The sequence below is a fragment of the Chlamydotis macqueenii genome, chromosome 3 (assembly GCF_036417535.1).
Source record: "Chlamydotis macqueenii isolate bChlMac1 chromosome 3, bChlMac1.mat, whole genome shotgun sequence".
Lineage (NCBI taxonomy): Eukaryota > Metazoa > Chordata > Aves > Otidiformes > Otididae > Chlamydotis > Chlamydotis macqueenii.
In genome coordinates this window covers 62,711,206-62,729,408 of record NC_141558.1, presented here as the reverse complement: position 1 = coordinate 62,729,408, position 18,203 = coordinate 62,711,206, and the positions used below count along the sequence as shown (strand labels likewise).

General features: G+C 38.1%; 1 protein-coding gene across 4 annotated transcripts in view; it reads left to right on the top strand.

Annotated features, from left to right (window-relative positions):
• MAP7 (microtubule associated protein 7) overlaps positions 1 to 18,203 on the top strand; it is a 114,520-nt gene that overhangs the window by 72,697 nt on the left and 23,620 nt on the right. For all 4 annotated transcript variants that reach the window (XM_086743734.1, XM_086743733.1, XM_086743732.1 and 1 more), the window contains exons 4-7: positions 5,175 to 5,338; positions 6,154 to 6,265; positions 9,857 to 9,967; positions 15,350 to 15,463. In XM_086743734.1, the coding sequence (XP_086599860.1) occupies positions 5,175 to 5,338; positions 6,154 to 6,265; positions 9,857 to 9,967; positions 15,350 to 15,463 (501 nt within the window). The remainder of the gene's footprint in view (positions 1 to 5,174; positions 5,339 to 6,153; positions 6,266 to 9,856; positions 9,968 to 15,349; positions 15,464 to 18,203) is intronic.

Here is an 18,203-nt window from a genome sequence, read left to right as displayed (position 1 = left end):
TCTTTCCTTATCAAAAAGCATGATTTTTATCCTCCCTTCTCCGAGGAGCAGAAAGCTCCAGATTAGTTTTCTATCCAGAGGTTTAGTGTTCTGATTGTCTTCCCAGCTGTGAAAATGTATGTAAAAGTTAACTCTTTTCCATACCAAAACATAGAAATGTTTTCAGCCTTTCTCTTCCTCAATTTAGTCTTGAAAGTTCAAATATACCATTTTCATTACTTTTTCTAAACAACACGACAGGCTGTGCATATGGAAGTTACCACAAATAATGCCCCGTGAAGGTCTAGCAATTTATATTGATGACTGAAAGAACAAACAGTCTCCATGTGTTTTATAGGCAAACTAATATTCCAGTGACATCAGTTCAGAAAGTTGTTGGGTTTTTATTCTTTGCTTTTCTTAATTTTTCATATCCTTCAGGAAGTGATTTTCTTTCAGTAGATAACCAAAGAGCTTTTTTGTGCTGGGTTGCCAGTGTAAGCAGATTCCAGGCACAAAAGATCCAGATGATCTCAGGATCTGTGGAAGTCTTTTGACTCACAGCAGTGGCTTGTCTTGATACATACGATCACTAGAGTCTGTACGATCACTAGAGTCTGTACATAAATTACTATTGAGTAAAAGCCACATGCTGCAGCTAGATGAGCTTGTATGACAGACATGCTACTTGGCTCCTTAGGTGCTCTTAGCTTTTTCAAAGAGAACGGATGTTTCAAAACTTCAGCAAAATGGTTTGATTGAATTCCAGTTTTGAACAACTGCATTGTTTGGGTTACTTAGGGTGTTCAGGCTCTATGTAACAGAGTGTGTGCACTGTGGTTTTGGTTTTTATTTTAATTTATTTATATAGCGTCGTCATGACAGGATGCTGTAAGAGTCTAGGGCATTTCCTGTGTGAAGGTGGGTCTAACTTAGATGGCAAACATATGACATTGCATAAGGGAACAGTCTAGTTCCACTTCTGAATGGTTAGCTAGGGAAGCTAAAGCTTATAACAAAGATGAAATTATGCAAATTTTGAATGCAATAAATGAAATGGAGTCCAGATTTCCTTTTAAGAAGAAGGTAGAGAATGATTATGTTTCCTCTCCCCAAGATCCATTTCTGTGGCGTCTACAGATAGTCTTAATTTCCAGTCTTTATTGTTTGTCTAATTGTTATAGCTTATGCATGTTAGAATAAAGTAAGTCTGTAAAATCCTTGTTAAAGCATTGCAAGCTCTGCATCTATATGTATCTGTGCAGTGCTATCCACAGAACTGAAACAAATGCTGTAAACATTTCTGTATCAGAAATGAAACATAACAATAGACTCGAATAGGAAACAATTTTCAAGATGAAAACTAGCAGGAGAAGCTTCACAGGAAGTAATTATACAGAAAGAACAGAAGGAGAGAGTAATACCATATCCTCCAGCAATGTAATTTAATAGTTATTTAACATTATTGCAGTCTAGCACTAATGAACAATTAGTTGAGGAAAAAGAGGACAATAAAAACCTAGTGTTGAAATGGGAAAAATGATTAAAAGTATTGTGTTGTTCATAGTGTATTATTTGTTATATTCTGTTCAAATTTGGCTTTATGAAGTAAAATATTTTACCTGTTCAGGCCCATAAACTCAAGCTCTGAGTGTCTCTTTCCTTACTCTTGTGTTCTCATGAGTAATAGGCATGATTTCCCAGCCTCATTGTGCCTTTTGGGAAACTTCTGTCTTCAGGCAGGTCCAGTATATAGTAATTGGTTCTGTCAATGAAGGAGAAAGAATTAATTTTTGGAGAAAATCTATCCTAAGCTAGGAGTATGACTTGTCAGAGAAACAGGAATGTGAGATTGCTCAAAACAGAACTGCAGCGGTCTTTGAAGATGAGACAAAAACTTTCAAATTTAATGTGTGTGGAATTAGGCAACGACTGAGCTCTTGGGGCAGAGGCTTCCATAAATCTGTGAAATACAGAGAAGCCATATTCTATAACCTTACTTTTAGGTGTGAGGGTGGGTCTGAATTAGTCTGGTGTCGTCAAGGTGAAATCAGCTTATCTGCATGTATTGCATTGACCTGCTGTCGAATTCAGCAAACTACTGAGCCCTGTCTCGCTTCAGGAGAGCACAGGAGGGCTGTGCGGCACTGCCCAGTAGCTCCATTTCTGCTCTGAGGCTTCCTCTGTTTTCAGAACCCCCTGTACCCACTCACAGAATGTCTGCTTACCCATCTGCCCAGGCTGACCAGTCTCCACTAGGACCAGCTGTAGCTAAGAGTGTTGGAAGAGAAAAGGCATAGAAGCAACCAGATTGTTTCCTTGGTCCATCTGACCTCAGTCCCCTGAGCAACATTGTCAACATGGGGAGGAGGAGTGCAAACTCAGGGCCTAGAGGAGGGCAAGTGCAGCTTCTCTTGGTGTCAGCCAGCACTTTGGTTAAAATGGCCATGAAACCTCACCAAAATGGGTAAAAGTTAATGCAATTTTTAAATGTGTCTGTTTTGAATAGGGAAATCTGAAGTGGTCCTACCCTGCAATAAGAAGTGTTGACTTTCTCTGAAATTTTCATCAAAGATTCAGGACAAGAAGGAGGTAGCATTAAATATTTGCAGTGCAGAATTAAACAATTAATTATACTCTTTATTCTTTTTCCCTTTAAGTGTACACACTTTAGAAATGTCTATTGCCAGTTTTCAGATACTATTAAAGATAATAAGTATTCTTTTCTTATTTTTTTTTTAAAAGTAGTTGATTGAAATTAACTGGGTTGCTGCTTTTAGAGAATGTTATCCGAATTTGCTGAAGAAAACAAGATAAATGCACACAGAGTAAGTGGAAAGAACAGTACTGTTCACTGATGTGGCTGCCTGTTCTTGGGCTGACCCTATTCTGCAGTCCAGCTGTGCAGAAGCTAATAGGAAGAGCAAGCTTTTGCAAAAATCACTACATTTTTGGTGACAGGCTGACAGTGGCTCTGCCCAAGGCGTTGGTTAGCGAGACTGGACTGTTAAGTAGAAGGCAAAGACAAAAAGGTAGGATGGTACCTCAGAGGTGACATGTCTTACACTTCAGTTATTCAGGATGTAACCCACATTGTTGGAAAAGATGTTGTCTTCTCTGGACTTGCACAATAGAAAGACAGCATCATGAGGGGTCATGTAGTCCCAGGAGAAAGGTAGACCATAGTGAGAGTCATCTCTCTGTCCATCCGTTCTCTTGGTGAACTGTTGGCTTCTAAGAAGGGGCAGCAGATACATGTTTCTGGTTTACAAATTAATCTTGCATTTAGAACACCAATTTTGGCTCTATTTTGTTATGTTGTAAGGCTTTAATACTGAAGAAGGAGCCTTTGCAGATTTCAGTTGGCCTGGAAGCTGCTTTTTCTGCTGTATTCTGCTGTTTTCTGCCTTAGTCTGCAGCTCACACTTCTTCAAGTCATTTAACTAAATTAGCATAGATAAGTATTTCTATAAATCTTCTGGTGGTTCTTGCGTTAGTATTTCACATTTGTAGGTGTCACTTCTCACACCTATTGTTAGTAATTATCTGAGCAACTGTACTATTCCTTGTTGTTGTAATTATTCTAGCTATGATTGTTAAAGTTCCTGCCAACATCTTGATGAACCTTCACCCATCTTGCCAAGAGAGTGTCTTATGGTTGCTTGTAGCTGCTGAACAAACATCTCTCTGCTTGTTTGCATACCATAGCAAAGCTAAACATGATTTCTTCATTTCTCAGCAAAGCATTTGACACCTGAAATGGTAGAGAGCTGTTTTCTTAAGGGAGATACTCTACTGTACATGTGAACTGGGCTATTCAGGGTAGAGATTTTTCATGAAACTGCATATGCAAGTACATAAGGTTTAGAGTGCAATCTAAGTTCTTTATTAGGTGAGGTGGGATTTGTCCAAGTTAGGCAGGAAGGTACAGAAGAACAGTTTGGTGAAGATGAGTCCTAGTGTTATAAGAAGCTGTTGCAATGTCTGCCTTGAACACCTAGAAGCATTTGGGTTTTTTGGTTTTGGTATGTGGTTGTGACAACACAAATATCTCTGCTAACTGAAGGCTGGAGTTGCTGTTCTAGAGTACATGATTATAACAACAGGCTCTTTTTTTATTATTTTTTTTCTCAGATTGAATTTAAAAAAATTACTGTCTCAGACTTAGGTAGAGAACTTTTTTACAGTGCTGGCCTTGGAGACTGAAAGTCTTTTTGAAACTTTGCTGTCCTGGTTCCCTGTTGCTGCTGTGTTACCAATGAGCTCCTTCTGAGTTTTTCTAACGCAGTTCTCAGTGATGTTTGTCTTCACGTGCATCTCTTCCTGCGGTCTCATCTGTCAGTTCAAGAAGACCCAGAGGTATCAAATGTCTGGGATTTTTGAAAAGCAAGTAATGGAGTTTTTTTAGAGCACAAAAATTTCTGGGACCTGAAGCTTTCAAGGCAGCAATGGAGAGAGGTCCAGAGTATCATATGGTTTCACATGGACTACAGTTTAAGCCTATGGTCCAGACAGTACCTTCACAAAAATTCAGACCCTGGTGGGGACCAAAATTTAACTCGTGCAGTGCTTCTTGATTTGTCTTGATTATCACTTCTGAAACGTATTGTTCAGAGCTCTGCAGCAGTGAAATTACATAACAGATTAAAGTTCAGCTTTAGGCTGACTTCTTTGGTGGGTAACTTGTTTCCTTCTGGTCAGCTGTTGATACAGCTAATAGCCCAGGTACTAGAATTGTCATCCTAGCCACTTCTATCATAAGAGATTTGTATTGATCAGTAAAGGTATATAATGGTGATAGTTTTATCTTTCTTTTTTTTTTTTTTTTTTTTTTTTTTTACAGTAAAAGACTACAGAAAATTATCACGGTTTGTACATCAGCAGTGCATTCACATACATCTGACTTAAGTATTTAGACATTTTAAATGAGAAGAAAATCCTTTCTTCCACATAGAAACTATATGCTCAATTTATTTTTGGTGGTAATTTGTAGTAAGTAAATTGAGATGAAATGAAATGAATGTGTGATCAGGGTACACAATGTTTTAATGCATGAGAAAAGATTAGAATATGATGTATGTCTTCTTAAGAAAATGAGTTCAAAAGTTGTTCCGTTTAGCTTGGTTGTTCAGATTGTATTAAAGACTTAATTACATGTAGCATGTTAATACTTTTATTTTTGATTTTTCTCATAGCTGCAAGAGAATCTATCTGGTTAGAAAGAGAGGAGAGAGCCCGGCAACACTATGAAAAACACCTAGAGGAACGTAAAAAGAAACTAGAAGAGCAGAGATTAAAGGAAGAGAGGAGGCGAGCTGCTGTAGAGGAAAAGCGAAGGCAGAGAATAGAAGAAGATAAGGTAAGAATAAATGTCATGAAAACACTTGCTTTTACCATAAGATACGGTACTATTGAACTTTTTCTTTAACTGTTGATGGAAAGAATGTAACGTAAGCCATGGTCAGTATGAGAGAGAGTGTGAAAGAGGATTTTAAGCCTTACTTCCACAGATACTGCTTCTTAAAGTGCCCTTTGTGAATCAAATGCAGCTAAGTTAAGCCTGCCAGGGTTACCATGTATGGCACTGCACATATTCATACAGAAAAGTACAAATTGGGTAGGTTTTGTATGGTTATCTGTTAATTGTTAGCTGTTCAGTATAAGAGTAGCTAAATATTAGTTGCCCTTGTTAAGAAACCTTTAAGAAAGTGACTGTGTAATGAAATATGCTCTTAGATGATCTATCTCAGTTCAGCTGGATACTACATGCAGTGTGATCCTATGTAAGTCAGCTCAGGCTTGTGATTTTTGTTTTTGTTTCTTATCTCTCCCACTGTTCTAGTATTCAGTAGATGGGAGACGCAAGGTGGGAAGTAGCCCTAGGGTGTGTTTGTGTAGTGGCTGCCATAACAAGGCCGCTGATTTTTGTCTGTAGTTCTTCAGGTGTCAAACAGATCTTGGTTTTTAAAAATTACAGTTAATATTTTAACTTCTTTATGGCTTAATTGCTGCTTAATCCTGTCCTAGTGTGTGTCTTAGCAGGCAGCACATAAGCTTGAAGACAACCACAGGATGCCTGCTAGATTTTGTCTGTGTGGAGGGTAGCAGGGTTTGATGAGAAGATTAAGTTAAAAACCCAATAGTATCCAAATGTATTATCCTGTTGTACTTAAGGAACGACATGAAGCTGTTGTACGTCGCACAATTGAAAGAAGCCAGAAGCCAAAACAAAAGCAAAACAGGTGGTCCTGGGGAGGAGCACTACATAACCGCATTAATAACACAGGTAAAGAGGGAGGCTTGATTTGCTAGCCAGTTTCCCTGCCCTGCCAGTTAACTGGAATTTGTCGTGCTTCTGTTAAAAGGAAGAATGATTCAGTGTATGCTGGTTTAAATTCTTTGCTCTTGATCTTATTATTGCTAGCAATGGCATGCTTCTGACATTCTTGTGTAGCGAAAAGATAACAAGGGGAAATCTGAACAAAAGTTAAAACTTGTTCCAGAAGTTGAGTAATTTTGTAACTCTATCTTGCTACAGCTTCTCGCTTCTGCTGCTTTGCTGTTGTTTGTCTGTGTATGTGTGGGTGTGCTTGTGCTGTGTCAATCTTGTGATATGAGCTACTGTGTGCAAATGCTAAATATCATGGCTCAAAAAAGAGGTCTGGTGGAAATGATCAAATACTGAGATTAAAGCAGACACAAGGAAGTAAAATTGTTCTTTGTAATAAGCGATCTGTACCTTGTACGGATATTTTAGAAGATGTAAGACCCTTTTTTTTCCCCTAGAAAAACTAAAAGATGGGCAAATTAAGTTTAAGTGAATTTTAGCTATATGCTTTTTTCCCCAGTTATCTTCTCAAACTTAATCTGCCAGTCATTAATGTGTATATGCCCTGATAAGTACAGCTCGAACCCAAAAACCAGAACTTGTCCTTTATTTCTTTTACCAGAAGGTGGTACTTAGAATTCTTCTCTTCCTGCTCTGATATATACATTTCAATGTGTCCAACCTTTGATCAAGGAGGAATGAGAAAAGGATGCTCTAAAATCTTTGTCATATAGAAGTTCAATAAACAGTTATTTTTCATAAAAGGTTGCTCTTTTTTTGCTTAACTGTATATAACTTATTTGATTTTTATTTTCTTTACTGTGAAAAATCATTGTCTTGCATTCTGTCCCTAGGTTATTTTTTTGAATCATCATTCACCTTTCTCGATTTAGCAGGCCTGGAGCACCACTTCAGATCTCTGGGTGGTGCTAGAAAACCTGGTACATAATTGCTGTGGTTTGTTGATTCCTTTACCCATAGCTAGTTCTCAGGAAATGAGATCATCAGTAACTAAACCACCCTCATGTAGTTGCAATGCATGCTTAACATCATGCTGATAGATTAGAACTGTTGTTAGTACCAGAGTTTTTCATTATTATTTATTTTTACTATGGAGAGTTACTACTGGCTGACTCTAAAGATTTGGCACAATTCACTGAAATGATGCACAGTATTCTATCTACTGGAATTCAAGGAGACCCAATTTGAATATTTCGGTCTTTTCTAAAAACCTTTTGGCATACTATACATATGCAGGATTTACATTGATTTTGTACGTGAACTGTCGTAGTTCAGCCCCGATCGGGACCAGACTACGCAGTCTGTCTCTCGCTCCCCCCACCCTCTGAGAGAATAGGGGGAGATGATATAAGAAAAACGGCTCAAGGTTTGAGATAAGGACGGGGAGTGAGAGACAGACTGCGTAGTATAACCAGCTGCATTGGCTGATGTGTTGCTTGCGGATAATTTTTTTTTTTTTTTTTTTTTTTTAGAACAAGGAAACCAAAAATCTTCTAGGCAATGGATTGCATTTGGCCTATTCTACATGTATACTATTCATATTGCCAACACTTACACACACATCCTCATGCTGAATTTTATTTGTTTAAATAATGTTCATAGACACAAGAGAAATGTTGGCATGCCAAATACAAGAGGTGATTTTTCGTATTGTCATTTATCATCTTCAGAAAGCTGTTTTATACGGTACATCCTTTATGCCAAATGTAGAAACCTTTTGGCTGTATTGAAACACCACACATTTTCTCAACTATAGATTAGATATAAGAGATCAAAATCCTGATCTCATTCCCATAAATATTGTTCTGACGAAGATCTGCGACACATAAAGCCCAAGTATCCTGTCTCCAGTACTGACTCGCACACCGCAGTCTTCAATATACCCCACAGATCAAAGTGGGATAATCTTGCCAGCATACAGAGGTCTTATTCTTAGCTACAGCACTTAGATTTCTCCTTTTAAAACCCATTTCTGAGTTTATCCCCCCTCCAGGTACCCAGTTTGCTGGTTGTGTACCCTCACCGAGTCATTCTAACATTAGACAAAGTGAGAAAATAATCACATGGGGAGCCCCAACCAGTGATAGTGAATCCTATAGAGTTCATAGATCTAGAGAGAGTAAAGGTATTTTTCATGCATTGTATTTCTATGAATTTTTTTTTGTACACGATGGGTATACTTTGGTCCACTAAGTCAGAACAGAACTTGTCATAAATAAACAATTGCAGATAATATTTCAGCAACATCCCTCTTAATGTTGTCAGTGTCTTGAGTTTGTATCTGCTTCCAAAACGGTATATGGACATGTTTTTGCACACATAGAATATGTTTTTGCACACACAGAATATGAATCAGCAGAACATTTAGGCATATGCTCAAGCCTCGTTACATTTCGGCATGGTTGAATGTTTTGCTGAGTAGCGCTGAGGTTCAGTACGTGCTAAAATACAAGCAAAGCAGATTTGACTCTCCCAGCATCTTACAAATGTCAGATTTCCAAATGGAAATTTTTAATGGAGGACATGTAGTTGATGCATTTAGCATTTTTTTTCTTTTTTTTTTTCTTTTTTTTTTTTTTTTTAAGAGAACAGAAAGCATATAGCTGGCCTGTTCAGCTCACAGTTCATTCCTCCTCTTCCACCACTGCTAACAACCTTCAAGTGAGACACGCATGTGCACAAAGTGTATGTGACCTATATTCTTGAAATAACCGTCATCCCCTCAGTAGGGTGCGGATGCTGAGTCTGCAGCAGTTGCACAGGCACATGATGTAATACTGCTCTAAAATGTACAGAACCTAAAAGAAAAATAAAACCTTTTAGTATTATATACCAAGCATGTGTATTACAAGCACTCTTTAGCCTTCCTCGGAGACTCATTTTCTTCACCTGCTAAGTTGTGTGCTGTTTTAGATTGGCTAACTACAACTTGATTTACGGCAGGTAGAAAATGGCTCTGTGGTGGGAAGTTTAGCACTTACACACAACTACAGGATTTTTAACTGAATCTGTTGCTTCCCTTGTGCACAAGTCTTCCCTTAATCTTTCAGCATTGTATTGTCACAATATTTACCTTCTGCCTAGTAACAGAGTCCTATCAAATGTCACCATTTATTCAGGTGCTAAGGGTTTTTTATGAATAACCTGACGTTTCCAAGCATGTTGGTCTTTCCCTGAAGCTTTCTATTGTAAGTCATGAGCAAGGTTTTTGTGAGAATTTTGACAGGAACGAGGAAATACCATCTTATCTAGTAGTATCCACTTCAGATTCTACCTTACATCCTTGGATTGCCATCTGATTGAATAGTAATCAATGAACAGAATATTTTAGACACTTGAAACTTAAATGGTTTTGTGCCCAGTCTTTGAGTCACCCGTACAACCTCTGCTGGAAAGTCCATTCTATTTTGAAAGATCTTGTGGTAGACCAGGAGTGACTTAGTCATGTTTTCCTCGTCCCACTAGTGAGCTAAGAACTTGCACTACTGCATGTGGGCTGTCAATTAGCATTATCTCCATTTGTTTTAGATCCAGACAGGCGGTCTGTTTCAACAATGAACCTTTCGAAACATGTTGATCCAGTCATTAACAAGCGGCTCTCCTCCTCATCTGCAACATTACTAAATTCTCCAGACAGAGGTACAGTTTCAAAGAAAAAAAAAAAAAGGAAGAGCAAGAAAGAATGTTCTATATTGATGTATTACTTGCACATAAAACAAGCTTCTGAAGTCATTTTCTGTACTTAATCTCAGTGGGAGTGAAAAGACTTCAAATGTGAAAAGTAAATGGTTGAACATTTTTTCCTGCAAGAAGAAATATGTATTTCTTGTTTTTCAAAACAAGAGAACTTACCTAAACAATCTTACTTTAGCAAATGATAAAAGCAGTGCTTCTGTCAGGTTTTTAGTAAATGAGGTACAACTATTGAAAGAATACATCACTCCATAGTGCATGCAATCATGTGTGACCTTTTATTTGCATTAGACCATTTTGTCATTATTTTGTTTTCCTTTCTTCTTTGGTAGTAGTTCTCAAATATGTAAGGACATGTTGCATGAAGCTTTTGAGCAGTTGTTTTTATTACCCTTTCTGATTATTTTTATTGAAGAGGTATGGACATTTTTCATATGGTCTGTTTATTGACTTTTTGTGTCTAGTTGCTTTTTAAAGATTCCTTTATTTCAGTGTGTGTTTTTGATGTTTACAACTGTGCAGAAATTATAAACAATCAGGCTTTTAAAAATTAACGTAGTTGAATTGCTGCCTGTGTTCTGAGGATTTATGAGATTGAAGCATTGAGCTTAAAGGCGTTTTGTAAAAGAATGTCTCTTGTATAACAAGCAAAGAGCTTTACAGAAAAGTTCTTTGTAGGGATTTTTCTACTGAGAATGAGAAGTTCTGTCCCATTTCAATCCAGATAAATGCTTGTTTTCAAAAACAATTTTTAGAATGGCGTTTTGGTTGTGTTGCGAAACTGGTTGGTAGACATCATTATTTGTCTTAGTTAAGTGCCATCTTTTATGTGCATGCTTGTACATGTGTTTCTGGTTGATTTGAGGAGCCATGTTAATCCTCGTGGGCTAACCTAGTTGTAGAGTCTAGTAGCCTGCAAAAAATACAGCATTATATTCAAAAACTCGAATAATTTCTTACTTAAAATGTTGAAATCCAGTCAGTTTTAATTTTATTAGCTTTCCAGCTGTGTATATTTTTGCCAGGGGATGCTTCTTTTTGGAAGGATCTCAGGCGGAGCGGAGGAACAGGAGGAACAGCGGCTGGCATTAACTATGAAGGATAGTCTCTTACAGGCTGTAACTCCTTGTGTGATAGTTTCTGCCACCAACTTCAAATTCAGGAGAAGTTAGACTGAGTAGTAGGCAGTCTAGCAGTGGGGAAAGGGAAGGAATATGGAAGAGATGGCCATATGTCAAAAAGTAAATGTTGAGGCATTATTTGCTTGACATTTTCATTAAAACAGCACAGAACTCTGCAGAAGTCTCTAACATCTTTGCAGACTCCAAGACAGAAAGCAAATCCAAGTGCTATAAATGCCCTCTTTCTTGTGCAAAGTTATATATCTAAATCTAGCTGAGCATGTATCTGGAGAAGTGCCACTTGTCTCCCCAGTGTCCTCAACATCTTAAGGCAAATGCTTAAAGGAAGGCTCTGTCTGCTCCCCATTTCACCTTCCAGAGGGCATCCAATCACACTGTCTGTAATGCATACTCCTACGTGCAAACCAGCGAGCTGGAGATGAGGATGATAAGCTTACCCTAAGTGGCTTATATCTGTCATCAAGAACACGTCTTCTGTTAAGCAGCACCTTTTTACCATTTGAAGGACAGGAGTTTCTTTTTTTTTTTTTTTTTTTTGGCCTAGCAAAAGACAAAAGTTTTGCCTAAAAGACTGGTTAATTCCTTTTCAAGTACAGTATTAGTATATAGCTCTTTATTCCAATTTTACAATTGGGCAGCTAGAACAGGCTTCTCATTATGCTTTTATGTTAGTCGTACAGATCTGAATAGTTGAAACTGTAACAAAACATGAACACACATATTGAAGTGAAGAAAGCTGCTGTTGACCAATACATTCTGGTAATTATGCTCTTTAAGGAAAGCTTAGCAAGTGGATAATACTTCAGATGAGGTATGAGTTACACACTTTCTTAGTCTTGAAAAGTAAAACTTGCACCATAGTTGTGTTCCTCCTCCTCTCTGCAGGAGAGTTTCTTTCAAACAGGTGATGGTCTTGATCACTGCACCACCTTTGTCTACCACCTTTATAGAAGAAATTAAGGGTCTTCAGTATTGTTTCCTGTTGAAAGAGAATCTAAGTGTAGAGTAGTTTTTCCCCATCTACTCCTCACCGTGTTTGTGACTCTGTATGAGCAAACATCGCTGTTACCAGTGAGAGTCTCTTCGTAGGTGCTCATCAGGAGACCTGTTAAATCTCTGCTTCCCATCTGTTCCTAGAACTAATCAGATGTTGCTGTTTGCTTACTTGCAATTTATTCTTCTGCTGCTAAGACAACTTTGCAGTGTTCAGTTTTTGTATTCTGAAGACAAATACAGATGATTGTAATCAATTCACTGTCGCCAGCTCCCTGGGACTTTGTGTGTTTTTCAGTTACAGGTTAGGCTATAAAGATCTTATTTAATCTGTTTAAACCTGCTTGTAGCTGGGGGTAGGGGTACTTGCAGGAGCGACCCTATCATAAATGTGCTTCCTGTGTGGAAACAAGGAGCAAATAGGTCTAAGAGTGATAGCCTAACACAGCATGAGAAGAAAAAAAAAATCATTTCCCCACGTCTATCACATTATTTGAATGACTAAATCTTGAAAACATTACCCTAAGGCATTAAAAACATTTAAAAAAGCAAGAAAAAACATTTGACCCCATTGTTTTAATGTTGATATTATTTTGTGATGCATTTTGCTTTGTATTCAGTTTGCTTCAGTGTGAATTGGGTACCAAAATTAAGTTAAGTTGTTTAAAGCATTTAGGTGTTAATACTCTCATACTTGGAACTCAGTGGGCAAAAGCTTATTTGGCTGTTCTAGGTTATGGTGACGCTAATGTCTGTTAGAATATGTATTGAAAGTGTTAAACATGGTGATTTCAAGGAGCTGTAGATTTGGAAAATTCAGTATGCGATTATTTTGATCCACAAACCAAGCTGGATTGGTTTAATCTAAACCCATTTTAGAGATTTAGGGAGACTTCACTCCATGCTCCTGGCTAAAACTATTTGGACGCCTCCGAATCAGGCCCATTGCTTATATAGAGAAGAGAGTTTTTGTTGGAGTCTCTTAGCTCACTGCTGGTGCCTGTCAGCTAGCTTTCTCCTAAACCCTGCCTCAGTGCTGTTAGTTGGATGCTGTGGGCGCACAGTTGCTTCCAGTAGGTCATACCTGCTGAATATAAGCTGGATACTGGTGGATATAAGCTCCCCTGCGCTAGGGGCAAAGATAAGAGTATTAAACTGTACTCACCTTTAGGGCAAATGACATGGGATAGGTAAGACATGGCAATTTAGTGGTTTAGGTCATCACTCTTTTAGCTGCGTCGTCTTGAGGCTACTTCATCTCGGGCCTCACGTGTAAGGTCTGTGCCTGGCCCACAGGGCCATATTATGTTGTTACATTTACTTACCAGCTGTTTGCAGCTGTACGGATGAACTCCAGGAAATTTGTAGTATATGTAGTACTGATTTACTGGCCTAAAATGTCAGGGATTGCTTTCTGCAGCTGTATGATCTTTGTGTTAGAAGAGTTTCTCCAGACTCATCCATACCTAGTAAAGCCGGAGACCACAAAAAAGAACCTGTTGTCTTTCAACAGTAGCTTTAAACAGTGATCATACTGAACATGGTGCCTGGAGAAGAAAGGAAGCAAAGGTTTTATGATTATTGCATCTAGTTTAATGGTAGTTCTGTGGTTTTTCTTCATTGTTAAATTACAAGCTTAATGATAATGTTTGTGCTGTAATGGAGGTCTCTGCAGGGTGTTTTGTGTCTCTGTATAATCTGTACCAGTGCAGAATGGAACCATTAATCACAAAGAGCTTTGGCAGTAGTACATTGTGTAAGGACGCTTACCCAGAGAATCTGCTGTGTTTGAGAGTCCTATATTTCTATAGTAATGCCCCTTATTGAGTTAGCAGAATTTAGGGGAGCAATTTGAGAAGAGAAAAACAGCACTGAGGGTGGATTAGGCAATTATATTTTCATAGGATGAGATTGAGATCGGCCCCTCTTTTCATGGGGCTCAGCATGGAGTAGATAAAAGACAGATTCAGAGTTTATGGCTATTAAAAGTGATGGATCTCTGCCTTTAAAAATGTAAATGAATCTCAGGTTCAATGAATGTTTTAGAGTCTGAGTGTCAGAAATTCAAGCTGCAGTTTTGTTGCCATAAACACCAAACTAAGGCAAATGAATGCAGAGATGTAAGAAGACATTATTTCACTTGCAACATCAAGATTATTGCTATGGTCTAAGCTTCTATGGGAACTAGGTGAATGTTTTGTTTTGTAATGCTCATTAAAATACAATTTGTTGCATCAGAGTATCAACGAAACATCTAGTTCAATACAAAAAAAAAATAACTTACAGGGCTCTTTTGAGCCATGATCAATGTTTAAATAATATTTAAAAAAAATAAAGAAATTTTACAAGTCAGAAGGAATACATTGACAAGCTGAACTTGCATTAGGCAATATTGGGAAAAGCAAAGCAAGGGAGTGATTGCAGTGAGGTCAATGTGTACTGTGTTTTCAAAACAAATTAACAGTGCAAAAAGTTGTCTCTTGTTACTATTCTAAATTGAAAATTATCATTAGCAGGATTTTTGACAGATAATGATCAAATATGCTTACTGTGTTCTGTGGTTTTATGTATTACTGAGACAACTGTAGCTGCTGAGCTTGGTTTCTACAGTTGAGGCACCTGTAACCTTTTGGAAGGCTTTGACAAAATCTCTTTCTTTAACACCATTCTCTGTATAGTAGCAAGCAACCTTTGGGGTTTTGGTTTGTTTTTTTTTTTTTTCTGGCTAGGCTGGTAGGTGCTTGAAAGTGTTGTAGTAATTGGTCTTTTTTGTAACTAGAAGACTGTATAACTTATGTGTAGAAAGAACTTGAGACACAAATATCTCTGTTAAAGTCTATGTGTAGGAGTGGCAGCTGCTGTCTTAGTACAGAAATGATCATATCATTCCCAATGAGGAATGTGACATATGTGCAAAATATCAGTATTCATCTCATAAAAATTTGCTGTAATGCCACAGGCAGTAACACAAATTAAAAGTTCAGATATATGTGTTCCTGTAGGAATTCCTCTACTAAAACGGAGTGAGAATAAAATGCAAAATACTGAATGATTTTATGCTTTTGATCTCTGAAAGACAGTATGTATGTAATAGTGGTATGTAATAGTGAGGAAATAATAGTAATACTTCTGCAACACATAGTTATTTGTGAAGAGTTTGTTCTAACATCTGGCTTGTATGGTGCACGTTCAGCTCGCCGCCTGCAGCTCAGTCCATGGGAGAGCAGCATCGTTAGCAGGCTTCTGACGCCCACACACTCGTTCCTGGCCCGAAGTAAAAGCACAGCTGCATTGTCTGGAGATGCAGGTAAACATATAAGAACAGAGGCTTCATGTCTCAGCCACTTATTTTTCCAGATTCCTTGTGGGATGTTCTAAAGTTACTGATCTAATTGTGAGTGTATGGTAGCATCCTAGAATGAGCTTGAATGTCTGTGATTACATTGTGTGACAGCATGAAAGCTTGCTTGTACACTTGTTCTCTGTGCCTCTTTCTCCCACCACCTCTTTCTTAATTTCTTTTGCCTTTTCATGGGTGCAATAATGAATACAACGCACACAGGGCAACAATGTCACGCTGTCTGTGGCTGTTGAAGGAAATGCCCACAATGCTGTAAAGAGCTGATTTGGCACACCCACTGCTGAGGCTGTGAGCTGCTCATTGCAAAAGATTCACTCTGGGCACTTCCCACATGGAACACGGTAGACTTGGAGAAAGATAGCTCCTGGTTGCAGTGGATTTAATAACGCATGAAGTTAAATGTGCAGGTTGAGTGAGGTTACAGTAATTGCAAAGTTCTCTGCCAACCCCAGAACAGCTCTCTGGTGTACTGCTAAGGGGAAAATTAACATGTCAAAATATTGCTAGGTTGTAACTTCAAGCCCAGGCAAAAGTGTATTCCAAAGACAACCAGGCCATATTTGCTTATCATGTGTTTAGGCAAATGACAACTGCCTCTTCTTTTATCATAGGATTTTTTTATGATCATGCACTGGGGACTTTAACATTACAATAGTACGCTGCTGACCATGCTGAATGTTTAAGTCTAATGTGGACAGAATTTTTACTCTAATGTGTGTCTTTTCTGTCTAATGTGGACAGAATTTTTACTCTAATTAAAGGATGTAGAAGGTAAGAAGGAATAGAGATCTGCTAAGATTACTTTTAAAGAAGCTTTCACGTAGGAACTCCTATAACAAATTAGGCTGCAGTACATTTCCACAAGGGTAGCACTGTAGAAGCAAAAATGTGGATGGTATTCTGCAGACAGTGGAATTAATAAGTTTCACTCTTCACAAACAACAACTTGTAAAATGAATATTAAATGTCATAGTGTCATCTACCAAGCAGGATATTGGAAATTCAGCTCTTCATTAGGGAATAGTTGAGAAAGCAGTGACTTAATTTTGTAAGTGGTTACTTTACTGGATCAAGCATGAAGATTGTTTTGTGACTACTATTGTTTATGCTGCGCAATAAGCTGTAAACTGAGCGGAGTATTGAGAAAGACTGCAGATAGCAGGAATGACTGCTTTGTCAGTCATCAGTCTGAGGTAATTCCACTGAAATGCCTTCCCTATTCTGACTGGAACTGTACCACCCGGAAGAATAATCCAACTGCTCATTGTTTTCCAGGTATTATTCTCTAGGAGCAATAACTGCCGTCTCTTCATGCAGGATGCTTCCTGGAGATTAATGAGCAGGGGGTGGTAATGGCTCACAGCTGTACTCTGAGCACTCGGCTCATCCCAGCCTGTCATTATTCCCTAGAAAATTACCCTGCCCTTTGGCTGTAAAGATGAATTACGATTAAAAAAAAAAAAAAAATTAAATATGGATTCATGTCCTTAAATTTTAAGTGAGCTGTTAGGGACATCCAGCATAAGAGTACGTCTGGATTTTTTAAAATAACCCTCCAAAACCAAAATGTTTTTAAAATAACTCTCCAGAAGCCTCTCTGAATAGATGTAATCCTGTTGGTACAGGATTCACTGGGCATGCTTCCTAGAGCGTTGTTTGGCAGCATTGCAAATGAAAATTGCGAAAACTGCTTGTCTTTTAATACTTACGATGTCATCCTTGGTGGTAACTTCAGATAATCGATGTGCAGCAAGAGAATAGATTCACAGCGGGTGGGAACCACATAAATTGTAGGCTGTTTAAAACATACGTTGTGCCACTGCGTCCTATCTGGTTTAGATACTCTCAACTAAAAAAAGAAACCCACAAACAAAACTTGTTTTCTTGTTTCTCTCTTTTTTTTTTTTTAAGTCAGTCATCTTTATAATACCTCATTAAACACAAATCCCTATAAACGATGAGGCAAGCATGAGTGCCCTTGCTGTAACGCTTACATGAGACTCTATTCATGATGTTAATCTCTCAGTGCAGGAGAATTTGCAGCCGAAGTACTATTAAGTCTCTGAGCTCTCCCAGTAACAGCAGCTGTACTGTTGTAAGACTGGAAGAATTAACTGTATGTAGAGCTGCGTTCTTTCAAGTGTGCTCAGAGAGCGATCTACAGGCAAGAAATATTGGGATTTTTTATCCGAGGGAACTGAGGATGTAATCTTCCCGAGGGAAGATACCGTATAGAAGCTCTACTTTTCCTTCAAGTAACGTGCTGAATATATTATATATTAAATGACCAGGAAAGACAAACAAGAATAGACAAATATAACTCCACAGTGATAACATTGTTTGCCTCAGTCTTCTCCTTCAGTTGAACCGAGAGACAAGAATACTTTGCTGCAAGAAGTTCCCCATGATATGTTTTGCAGTGTTAACTCTTTGAATATGTAATCAGAACACTGTATAACTGATAACCTGCCACTGGCAGGAGATCTTTTGGTAATAATCTTTGTCCTTGTACAAACCAAGGAAAACTTCCATCCTGGCTACTCATACAAATACTGATTTCCAAGTTGATTTGTTCTTGTTAGCCTGCTTTTTTTAATGTGCAAAATACTTTACTGTCAGGAACGTATTTGATTTAGCTGTTATTCTGGCATTATCAAGAAATATTAGAATTTCTTAAGTGGATGGG